At 40.3% G+C, this 12,755-nt stretch overlaps 1 protein-coding gene across 2 annotated transcripts; it reads left to right on the forward strand.

Annotated features, from left to right (window-relative positions):
• The first annotated feature begins 3,456 nt into the window (after window positions 1-3,456).
• Window positions 3,457-12,218, forward strand: ZNF770 (zinc finger protein 770). Of its 2 annotated transcripts, none has more exons than XM_082485304.1 (2): window positions 3,457-3,484; window positions 8,215-12,218. In XM_082485304.1, exon 2 carries the CDS (start codon window positions 8,357-8,359, stop codon window positions 10,538-10,540), a length of 2,184 nt encoding a protein of 727 aa, XP_082341430.1. In that variant the 5' UTR covers window positions 3,457-3,484; window positions 8,215-8,356; the 3' UTR covers window positions 10,541-12,218. The 2 variants fall into 2 exon arrangements, with proteins under 2 accessions (XP_082341430.1, XP_082341429.1); XM_082485303.1 differs by lacking the exon at window positions 3,457-3,484 and adding an exon at window positions 4,173-4,196.
• The last annotated feature ends 537 nt before the right edge of the window (window positions 12,219-12,755 follow it).

Below are 12,755 nucleotides of genomic sequence, written 5' to 3' on the forward strand. Positions count from 1 at the left end.
AGGTCTCCCGGACGAGCCCCCAGATTGTGAGAAATGCGCTCACTGTATTGAATTTTAGTCTGGGGCAAATTCGGTGGAGCAAAGAATACTTATTACAGCACTGGGAGTTACACAGGGGATTTCTCCTCCTGTGGCTCATTTTTCCTTTACAAACGCTTGCTTTTTATTTTGTATTCCTTATACTTATTCATGTTTCTTCTTGGAACATAATTTGCATAATAAATGAGTTTTCAGAACACAACCCACCCTCAATTACATAATTAATGAGTTCTTGGAATGCAACCCACCCCTGAGCACGCCCCCTCCCTTCTAGCGGTGCAGGCGTTATGCTTCTTCAGGGGTCTTCCTGGTAGTCGTTGGAGGGAGGCTTGAAGTTTTTATCACCATGTCCTTCTTGTGGCTTCTTCATTCTTTACACTCCTGTGGTTATCTTAGCTAACTACACCACCCTTTGTTCTGCAAATTTTTGGTAGTTCTAACTGTTGCTTTCGTCTGATATCCTATTTAACACTATCTCTCTTCCAAACACATAGCAAGCGCACACTCATCTTAGCTGAAGCCATAGCGAGCACACATTCATTTTTAGCTGAAGCAAAATTTTTGCCAAATTACTTATTACAGGCGAACTCCTTTTCCCTTTGGCATTACCTTTGTCTCAGCAAGGGTGTCTGACTCCCTCAGGAGCTAAACTCTTAGCTTCTCTTTCAATATTAAGTTTTGGTTCTTTTCTTCCTCTAGTGCCCGCTTGGTTTCTAGTAACTGTTCCTGCAGTGGCGCCAGTGCCGCTTGTATTGAGGCAACTATCACCTCTTCTTGGCGGGGCGCCCGCCTCCTGTACTCCACCGCAGCCGCCAGGCACGCTCCCAGCACAGCACAAACAATAGCTTTCCCTTTTCTCTTTCTAGCTCTAGCTTCTTTGTGCAACACCACTATTCGGTCTATGACACCTTGCAGTTGGAACCAATGGTCCCGTGTCCAATCTTGTCCCAAGAGTGAGGGGAGAGAACAATACCTCTCTCAACAACTCGTTTAATCCTTGCTCTTGCCAGTTTTCTAACTTCATCAATTTCTTTCTAATGTCTGTCCATGACTTTACCACAAACTGAGTTCTCAACAGAACTTGTCTCACAGGGGTGGTGGGATCTAGCCCTGAATAGAGTTGCAGATTCTGTCTCAATCTGTCCAGCCATTTAGTGGGGGTTTCATCTTTCCCTTGATGTTCACTAAGAGCTTTATTTATATTCTGTCCTTGAGGAACAGATTCTTTAATTTCTTGAACAACTCTGGTGCACAGATCCACTATATGAGTTTTATGTTCAGTGTCTTGATTAGTCCAGTTTGGCTGCTGTAGTAGCCATTTAATGTCTGCGCCTGGACTATGTCGATGTTCCCTCTCCTCCATTATAAAAATCCTTTTCGCTTAGGGCGAACACACAAACTCTGCACCTCACTCAAACACTCACTCAGTCATATAAAAGGGCCCATTACACTTCTCGCTCACACCACAAGATTTTCCAATTAAAACAATAGCCAGTTATGTGTAACTTAAATCTTAAACCATTTGCCATTTACCACTAATCTGCACCAAGATAGTCAGACCAATTGGCCAATATAAGCCTTTTCTTATTTGTTTCTTTCTCTCCATATTTCCATACAATAGTGAATCAATTTTACCTTGTCCTTACCCCGCCTAGAGGAGTAATCATCCCAATACTTGATCATTAAACCTAACGGACTGTCTGGCGGTATTTGGGGGGGGTCTCACATGAGGTCCCAATCCACCCATGGGATCAGAGGGCTTCTCTTCCTCTGTCCCATCTTCCAGAGTGCCTTCTTATACACACACACACACGCTCCCCCTATTCGTGGCCCAGTCCCTCACGGGAGAAGGGAACCGCACTACTAAGGGGTCCGCACTCACTTCGTCCGGTGGACTACTAAGTCCGGTGGACGTCTCACATTATCACACTCCGGGATACCCAAGCCCAACCGAACGGATAACTGGCCTATACTCATGCGTTCCTGCGTCTTCGTTCGGGGCTTCATGCACAAAGATTACAGGGTTTGCCAGCTTTCTTTTGCTTGTTGCCGAATTTAGGGTTCGTCGGTAGAGGATGTGATGCGATAGCACCCAGCCAGGGCCGCTGAATTTCAGCGGGGTGCCTCCCTGTATGGGGCTTCTCACCAGATTGCCTCTATCCAAGTCACGGCACCAAAATTGTTATAAGTTGATCCCACAAAATTGATGTGAGACAGAGTCAATTAAAATTTGAAGTATTTATTAGCAAGCGGCAGCAAGCAAAACAGCACTGGGCGGCCCGGGAGTCTCACTCCACCGACGGTGTGTGCCCAATGCAGCGGCCTTCTCAAATATATATTGTACTTAATTACATAATCATAAGATTTTCCAATATGCTTATACATATCCATAACTTGTCCCCGCTTTGTATTAAAATTAGCTCTAAGAAGTCATTTTCATAAACTCCTCCCAACTGCGCTTGCGCAATGCCTCTTGGTGGTGGTCGCTGAGGGTCATGAGGATGAAGGCTGCTGGTTCCTCTTCATCACCTTTTTGTCCCTGCGCAGACTCAGTTCTTCTTTGGTCGTTGTCCAGACTGCAGGGTTGGTTTCAGCCGCTTTTCAAGGCCTTCTCTTATTCGTTATCAGGAGCTGTCCTTGGCAATGTCTTAAGACTTCTTGCTTCGTCTATTTATCAGGCCTGTCTTTTAGGTTATGAATTACTACTAGTCAATTAGTACAAGGAGTATTGTCTCTACTATATATTTTTGACTCGGTCCCCCCTTCTTCAAGTCCTCTTCACAATTTATCGTACTTTGCTTACATAACCTGACTTTGCGTCTTAGCCCTGCCTGCACAATCATGCATATCCTGCCTACGCAGCAAGATGTTGGCTATCTTGCTACATCTTGTTAAGCAGTTACCTTCTTGTGGAACAATGTGAGTTTTTAGGTTTGGTGAACAAACAATACTGAGCTTATCAGACCAGGGAAACGTCTCTTTCCACCTTCCCTTCCTTGTGGTGCGTTTATCACACAATGGGGTGATTTCAGTTGCAAACCCTGCAACCGCCCGTAACCGTTTATTTGCTTTTAACCGTTTATTTGCTTTTACGATGAAGTTGAAAATGTGTCTTATTTGTAGGGAATAACGTGTCACCGGCGACTACCAATCCATCAGCAGAGCCAGGGGGCACCTTCTGCCCGGAGAGAAATAAACTCGGGGGCTCCCTTCCCTTCTCTCCCCTCCCTTTCCCGCCCCTCGGCCCGGCCCGACCCGGCCCGGCCCGGCGCCTCAGAGCGGCGGGCGGTGGGGCCGGATTGCGCGGAGGAACGGAAAGCTCCGGCCCGGGTTTCCCGGCGTCCCGGTGCCATCCGGGGGCGCGGGGCCGGGGAGGGGAAGAGTTTAGGCGGCAGCAACCCCGGGAGGGATGAGGAAGGCGGAGGTGTGGTAGCTGCTTCTCCAGGTCGCTCCCTCTTTGCCCTCGGTCCCCGCTTGCCGCCCTTTTCCCCTCGGCCGGCGGTCAGCACCGCTGTGGGCTCTGCCGGGGCGCTGGGCCGGTTACGGCCCTGTCGCGGCGCTGCCGGTGCAGCGCGTCGGGGCAGGGCCTCTGGGCATCGCCCGGTACCGGGCTGGGCCGGGGGAGCCGCGGCGGGGGGCGGGCGACGGCGGGACTGGGCCGGGTCGGGTCGGGGGGCCCCGCTTTGCGCTGCGGGAAAGCCGCCCGCGGCTGTGTGCCGATTCGCGGTTTGCTTTCTGTAAGAGCCTCGTTAATTGCTTTTAAGTTTTTAACGGGGTTTAAGCGTGTCTTGCTGGGGGCGGGGTGGGGTGGGGGTGCCTGGCCCGGGGAGCCGGAGCCCCTTCAGCAGAACTGCGGTTTGTTCTTAAGGCAGCCCCGCTTCGCCCTCCTGTAACTTTTATTTTTGCTTCAGAAAAACGTTTTGAAAAATACATGGAAAATGGGGGAGAATGCTAGCTTTGAGGAGCCATAATCCGCGATGTTGATTTCTGTGTAACTGCAGGGGAAGGTTACTTGTCTGGTGAAATTTGTTCCCCCGTGGGAGCAATCTAACGTTTTCCCGAGGGAAAGCTGGTGAAGAAATCCAGTGTGCGATGCGTGTGTCTCAGGCCTCAGATTCCTATCTCTGTTGTGCGCGATGTGTTTCATCAATCAGCAGGTAGCTTTTCACTTGTCTGTTTTGTAGTTAATGCTGCAAGAGGCATCTTGTGTTTCTTTGCACATTTATTATTATAATTTTCTTGTAATTGTATCTGGAAGGCTACAAGCATTAGCCTATCTCGAGGGTATGAAGATATACTAATAACAATGAAGAAGAATCCTTCAGTGGCAAATTTGGAAATACACTGAATTTTCAACTCTTAAGTGGTTTGTTTTGAATCATATTAATGAGTCACAGGAAAGCAAGCCAGTATTCATCTTGTATAGGGTTAACTACATGGGTGGGGAATTTGAGAGATGTTTGTAGAACCTTTTTTGAAGACCTCTGGTGTTGGAGGCAGAGTGATCTCCCCATGTAACTTATTTGTATGGTCATTAAGAAAAACTTTGCAACTGTAAGGACAGTAATGTACTTGAATCCTCTCTGCTATAGTTTATATCCATTTCTAATCACAACTGTAAATGGCTTCGGGAACAGCTTATTTCTGTTTTCTTCAAAGCTGTCTCTTACGTATGGTTTTGGTGTTGGTTTTTTTTTGTGTGTGCTTTTTAATGAGGTCTCCTCTATTTTAACTTAAACTTTCTCAGTTACTTTAATCTTTTCCTGTATGTTATGCACTTAAGCTCTGATCATTCTTGATCTTCTTCTCTGGACTCATTCCCATTAGTTCGTATATCTGACTCAATTTGAAGGGCAGTATTCAAAACTGGATAAGAGTATGGCAGCTGAATTCCAAACAGTAGTGAGTAGTATGGAAGATTCATGTGCTACCAAAGCTTTACTTCTGTTTACGCATCCAGCTATGGACGACATTCTTGCTCTTGGCATATTTAGCTTCTGTTCCAGCTTAGTCTCCAGTTCTTCAATGGCCTACGTTACTTCCTGACTATTTTTCTGCATGACCTTGCAGCCAAGACGAAAAGTAGTGTCAATTTAATATTAAATTGGACTTATACCACAAACTAAATCCTTATTACATAGGGAAGTACGTTTTCTTACTCTAATTAGGACAAGCCTGTGTACTTCCAAGGCTGGCAGGAGACAAAATTCCAAACTTGTCTTTTGCTCTTTGATCTTTAGCAGTAGTGTGTTTATTCCTTAGATGTGCAAGGCACAGAGCACCCTGAAATAGATGTGGAGAAGTCTGTCCTTAGTAAATAGGATTTGAAAATATATTTGGGCCACAGAGTAATGCCTATCTTAGCTCCTTTCTCCTTCTCCTGCATCCCCTAAGTTTACCTCATCTGACCCTTTAGTCTTTCACAGGGCAAGAAGACCACAGCAAGAAGCTCTGTTCTGCTTTTGACACCTTGTACAACAGAACATTTTCCTCATTCACCAGATAGAATCTTTAAAAAAATTATAAGCTAAATACAAAATCCCTTGTGTAATATGCCATAGCTGTCTCTTACTTCAGAATTTTTTTCTTTGCATGTCACGATACTGTTTGAGCACTTTCCTGATGTGTAAATTAGATCTGTATGACAGTATGTTAACTAAAATTCATCAATCTTTACAGTTCTTTCTCAGGAGGTTTTCCTTTCCTGCTAATGGAGGCTGCCTTGAGCTGTACAGAAACTTCCAGCATAGCAGAGAAGCCTACCCATCTCTAATTTCACAGAAGCATAAACTAGAAAGCATTTGGTGTCACACACTTTCTCTAAACTCTCTGCTTTCACATGATGTGACAACAACTTGGAGGAAAAGGGGGTCTCCTAAGAGTGTTGTGTTCTCTTGCATCTGCAAAAGAAGACTGAAAGTGACTAGCTGTTAAAATTCTACAGGACAAGAGAATAGGAAAGGAAAAGTTGACTTTATCAAATGCTTCATAGCATTGATAAATCCTATCCTGAACGATTTCAGTGAGATTAGGTAACTCCTCAGTGTAGTGACAACTGCATCTAAGGCATACATCCAAATGTTATTTAATAAGGCCTACAGTTATGTAGGACCATATCTAATAAAGGTGGAACAATCCTACCACATGACCAGGTTTCTTTCCTGCTTAAGCTTAAGAAAAATCTTGATTCACCAGATATTTTGAGTCTTTTGTGCATATGTCTTGAATCTCATTGTATCTTGCTTTAAATCACAGGAGGTTTTTATTCTTTGCAATGACTTTGAATGGCCTTTTCAGATATTTCAGAATTTTTAAAAGCTAGGATCTTTAACTCTTTGTGAAGGAACAGGGCTTTTGGATACACTGAATAAATTAATTTTTATTCTGCTGGTATGTAGAAAGAATATACAACTTGTGAGTTGTATTATCAACATACCACAGATTACAGTTAACAGAAACGTATTATGTATCTCAAAGTTATAATAAGTCCTAACTATTATGCTGTTGCTTTAAAGTTTGCTCCCTCAATCCCTTTTCTTTTTTATATGGGGGTATAGGTAATACCATAAGAGGTATTTTCATTCTGTTGTTATTGCTACTCTTGTGGACTGAAATACTTAATCTGTTTTAGATGGAGTAATTTAGGAAGGATGTGACCAATTGAAATTAGTCCAAAGACAATTTAAAAAAAAAAAATCAGTTGTTTTTTTTTAAAGTGGACCTAAACGCAATACTTGGGGAAAAAAGAATTTTCCTAGTTTGGAAAAAAAAAAAAAAAAAAAGAGAGAGAGACTTTAACCACGTAAAGTTGTGGCAGAGAACACTTTTTAGTTATTTTCTAGGTTCACAGGGGAAAGGACAGTGTAAATAACTTTGTAGTAAAGAAAGGCTCAGCTGAGTGAAAGGAGAAGCTTTGTGAGAGGGTGATGCATTGGAGCCGGAGCCCTGCTGAGGTTAAGGCACCTCCTTTAGCAGAAGTTGGTAAGACCACTTTGGAGGCTGTCTAGACAGGAGTTGGCTTCACAGTGGCAAGCTTGGACTAAATAGTTGCTTGAGGTCCTTTCTGGCTGTTCCTACGAATATTTTAGTAACTTTTCATGCACTCAGGTACTTGCAAAGATACTGTTTCTTGCTTGCAAGTCATTATGCCTAGCTGAGACACAGTAGCTTGCCCAAGTGTGTTTTGTCTGTTGAAAATTCAAGAAAAATTAAAACTGACTATGTCATGATTTTGGTTTAGACTAAAATATTCATTATAATGAATTATGATAAAAAAACCTCTATGGTGACTTAGAATCATAGAATGGTTTAAGTTGGAAGGGACCTTAAAGATCATCTAGTTCCAACCCCCCTGCCATGGGCAGGGACACCTCCCACTAGACCAGGTTGCTTAAAGCCCCGTCCAATCTGGTCTTGACTTGGACTTCAGTGTATACGCATGGTTAGGTATGACAGCTCTGATATTCTAGCTCTGTGGTGCGATAGTGAATATAGCCTATGTTGATCCTTGTTTTGGACATTATCCTCTTTCTGGTCATAGTTTATAGTTAGAGTGTTGCTCTCACTGATCAGTTCCGGTGTTTGCCATTTTGAGATAAAGCAAAAAGGACTACACTACTGTTTCTTCTGGATACAGTTAGATAAGATGCAGAAATGTGAATAGTAACTTTGAACTTAGTTTCAATGTACTGTTAATTTTTACTTCTCACTAACACTGGATTAATTTAATTTTTTTTCTGAAGGCCAAGAAGCCCTAGTTCTTCTTTCTCTCATCTTCATAAATACTATATCTGAGAGTTAGAATTACTGCTGTAGGGGAAAAATTTATTACAGTAAGTTTTTGTGGATTTTTTTAAGAATATGCTTTATTTGTATATAACATAAATATCATAGTGTAGCTGAACTGTGTGTTATTTGGAAGTAACATGCAGGATTAAACAGTATCTGCATTATAGAACAGCTGACTTAAACTTGTGTGTTTTTTTCTGGAAAGTAGTCTAGTTCTGTATCATGTAACATAACCAGTGATTACTCTGTTATGAGGAAAGCATTTTAAGATAAGTTAAATCAGGAATATTCCAGTCTAAACGCTTTTGCTCTCTTATACAGAAAAAGAGACAAACAGGTAATTATGTATTAATATAGGCTAAAATAATACTCTCTTTCTTATTTTAGGGACCTGTGGGATTTAAGAATCTCTCTCCTAAGAAAATTTGCTGCTTCTACAGCCTTCCATCTTAGTGTGCAATTGATGATTTCACTTGAAATACCTATCTGAAGAAACTAACAGTAGGCAAGGTGTAATTGCTTTTTAAAAATGTTAAAAGTTCAGCAGTGTGTAACAGCTGACAGGATACCCAAGAAAAAGCCATATAATTGTGACACTTGCAGTAAACAGTTTGAAACTCCATCAAAATTAGCTAGGCATTATCTGATACATACTGGTCAAAAGCCATTTGAATGTCATGTATGCTATAAAACATTTAGGCAGCTAGTCCACCTGGAGAGGCATCAGTTAACCCATAATCTGCCTTTTAAATGTATCATTTGTCATAGAAACTTCAAAAACTTAACCACTTTCTTAAAGCATCAGCAGCTTCATAATGAAAACTATCAGAATGATACCAAGCAAGCAAAAAACCCTGTGAATTTTGAGCAAGACAGGGTCACTTATGGCCTATTTCAATGTTCTACGTGTTGTAAATCTTTCACAACTGAAGAGAGGTGGATGCTGCATCAGTGCCTGAAGGCAGATCATCTACGTGATGCCAGAAGGAGAAAGAAAACTCATGCTTGTGAATCGTGTAACAAGACATTTCCATCAAGATCTAAGCTAGAAAGACACTTCCTTATTCACACTGGCCAGAAACCTTTTAAGTGTTCTTCATGCGGTAAATCTTTCAGACAGTCAACACACTTGAAAATCCATCAGCTCACACACACAGAAGAAAGGCCTTTTCAGTGCTGCTTTTGTCAGAAGACGTTTAAAATAGAGAGCAAACTCATGAAGCACAAACAGCTCCATGCCAGAAATAAGACTTTCCCCAATATTTTATACAAAGCAAAGACTCCTAAATATCCCAGACCACAGAACCTGTTGGAAGGAAAGAGGGATAGTTTTGAGAATGCTGACACCTACGAGTCACAGGAGAATGACCCGCAAGACGTTCACTCGATTTATATCGTACCCTTTCAGTGCCCAGCATGTGAGCAGTGTTTTCAAACGGAGCATGGTCTAAATTTGCACAGATGTCGTTATCTGAGAAATGGCAAAAGTTCAAGTAATGGTACAACAGCGAGCAGCCACACAGTCAGCATGAAAAATAAGATCCTCATGAAGCTGAAGCGTACTGGAGGAAAGGCAACAGATTTTTCTCTGACTGACAGAAAAAAAATCAAATCGGGTCACTTTAAAAGTCCTGACCTGGTTGCAGCTAGAGATCAGTGTTCTGATCAGCATGCTTCCACTAAACCTTTCAAGGATTGCCATAGCAAGCTTGACATGCACAAGGCACTCGGTAATCGGATGAAAAGAACGTTAGCTGTGCCATTACCTAGGCAAGAGCACCCGCAACCTCGTAACTTTGGAATTAATTTAAAAGGTATGCTTACTGGTGAAAGCATGTTAAACGTCGATGATTCACTGCCTAATAAAGATGACGCTTTTTATGGTTCATCAGATGATGGCTTCTTTGATAATCCAGAAGTACTTCACTGTGCTTTTTCAGCTTCTGCTAAAAATATACGTAACAGACACAAAGTGTGTAAATGTGACAGATGTGAAAAAATCTTTCCGTCTTCATCCAAACTTCAAAGACATTATCTTATACACACGGGACAGAAGCCCTTTGGCTGTAATGTTTGCGGGAAGACATTTAGACAGTCAGCTCACTTAAAAAGACATCAGCTCACCCATACTGAAAAGAGACCCCATAAAAGCCCCGTTTGCCAGGTAGAACTTGAAAACCTGAACAAACTTTTCAATCATCAGGGAGATCACATTGAATTTAAGTCTTCTCATCCTGTGGGTTATTCTCAAACACCTTCACAGGCATCTGGCTTTCAAGAATTTGAGCTGGTTCAGTCAAAGCAAGCAGCTGAAATCAAAGTTGAAATTGAGTCAGGGGACTTTGTTCCTGACACCAGCAGTAGCAACACACAGCCATATTTGTGTAGTAAATTGTTGGAAACGGAGCAAGACTGTTACAGCTATTGGCGTGATTTTACTGGAGGTACTAAAAAAAGTGAAGTTGTTAACAAATTGTATCAGTGCAGTATCTGCTTTAAAACTTTTAAATCGCCTTCTAAGCTTGAAAGACATTACCTAATGCATGCTGGACAGAAGCCATTTGAATGTTTAGTTTGTGGTAAAAATTTCAGACAGGCCCCACACTTGAAACGACACCGCCTTATTCACTTTAAAGAGAGCTTAAAGCCGAGTTCCACTGAGCAACAACCGGAGAATATATTGTTTTTATCAAAACATGATAATGTCCTATGAAATGATATATTAAAATTTTGGTTGCAAAATTATTAACAGGCTTATGCTAGACCGAACAATTAATTGAAGGGGATTATCTTTTTCTGTTACGGAGATGACCTGGTGAAGGGTTAATTTACTGTCTTCAGAACTGTCTACTTGATATAATTTGTGATGAATGTGAGATGTTTAAAACAAAAAACCATGCAACAAAAAAGCCACTTTGCATTTCTTTTCCTAACTTAATTTATAAATACACATTCTTACCATGTTAATAGTGTTGCAGCAATATGCAGTGCTCCTTGAATCGGATATTTTAAGTTACACCTTTTCCCATATAGTATTTTATGGCATTATGATAACCATCAAAAAAGTAAAGATAAAGAGGTAATTTTCAGATCACAGAAAAAACGGTCCTTTTACTTTCTTCTGGCTCTGTATATGTTGCAAACAAAGGACATTGCTGTATTTATTTCATACTTACAAAAAACCCCAACGGTTCTTTTTAGATAAAAGATGCAAAAAAGAAGAAAGTAGAAAAACAGGAAAAGTTCAGTGAGAAAAAATGTTGATGTGGCACCAGAGGACAGTTAATAGAAAAAAATCCCAAACCTGCTTTGTAATGTGCTTGGAGATCTATGGATGAGGAATTGGACGTTTTCCCTTTCTATGGCAAAATATAAATAGACAATGCTAAAATAGCAGGGTTTATAATCAATTAATCTATTTCACCACTTCATTATCTCCACTTCTTTGTATATCCCTTGCCTTTTCTAGCTTTTCTGGCCAATTCATATAATACTGAACTATTTTTTTGCAAGAAAAGAGGACCAGAAATTATCATTAATGTTACAGATGGACTTACTGTCTGTTCCAGTCTCCTTTCCTTCTCGCATACATATTGCACCAGTAAAAGAAATGTTCTGTAAGATGTGATAATAACTCAGATGAGCAGTTTTGTCGGGAAGTCATATTCTTGTTACATTAAATATAAGAGACAAAATGACTTTTCGCTCAAATTAAATAATTCTGATTTTGTATTAATAGAATCTGTAGTTATATTTTCTGGTAAGTAGAGAGCTTTGCCCATTGTGCCTGCGGGGCTGGCAAAAAGTATAAATGCAGTGGAGCTTTATTCATTATGAACAAGAATGAAGTTTGTTTCTTTTTCCTCTGAAAAAGCTACCTTTTAGGATATTTTTCTTTGTTATGCAACTTCTGAATAGTTGAAACCTGAAATTTTTAGTTCTATTTCTAAATTAACATATCTGTAAGATACAAGACATTCTTTTTGCTATTTAAATACATTTGTATTTATTTAAGTAATTTTTTTTATGTTTGTTTTTTTTTTTTTTTTTAATTTTTGAAGTGATTTACCTGGGTCTTGCTGTGGCATAAGCTTTGTAGTATTTGGGGTAAATGAAGTGAAGGGTGAAGGAAGTTTTTATTTTATTTTCATAAATATTATTCTTTCCCATTTTCAGAGAGAATAAAACCAGGAAAGATACTCAGAAAGAGTCTGTGGTTACTATGATTTTTGTATGACAGATAAATTCAGTACAGTAATAATGACTATAGTTATATTTTGAGATTTTTTTCTCCCTATGTGAATTGTTTCATATTGAAAGACAGAAATGTATGAAATGTATTGTAAAGCTCTTTTAAAATACTTGTAATAAACTATTTTATTTATATTGTACTTTTATTGTATACTTTATGTGCAAACCAGAGTTTCAAAACTACAAAGCATTTAGTACGCAGCAAAGTTTAAGACTACATATCAAAACAAGTAACTTTGCATGTCAGAACAATAGGTTTTGTTTCAGGTATTTTTGTTAAAGAAATAAAATAGAAATATGTTTAAAGAGAATAACGTCTTTCTTAAGGAGTTGCAGTCATTTTAAAAAATGCTATGTTTGAGAATAACGTTTAGAGAAAACTAAGCTTAGTATGTTTTGAAAATATCAATGTGAGTAACATGAGGAGAAGGTAATATAGAAAGCTACTTTTCAGGGATGAATAGACATATGTGGGAAGTGTTCCTGTCTGATTAATTTGGAAACTAATGTAATCTTTGGGCTCCATGGGATTTCAGAAGGGCAGTGAGGACTGCTTTGTTTATCTGGCTCTCTACCCCTTTATGAAAAGTCTTGTGTCAGTATCAATTCAAGATTTTAGGAGGATTATAGCATAAAGTAGCAAGAAAGGGATAAAGCAGTTTCTAAGAGTCAGGAGA

Source organism: Vanellus vanellus (genome assembly GCF_965231255.1).
Source record: "Vanellus vanellus genome assembly, chromosome: 6".
NCBI classification, from domain to species: domain Eukaryota; kingdom Metazoa; phylum Chordata; class Aves; order Charadriiformes; family Charadriidae; genus Vanellus; species Vanellus vanellus.

What these genes read in the sequence shown, in the direction of transcription:
- ZNF770 (XM_082485304.1), top strand. Translation starts at nt 8,357, where the DNA reads ATGTTAAAAGTTCAGCAGTGTGTAACAGCTGACAGGATACCCAAGAAA.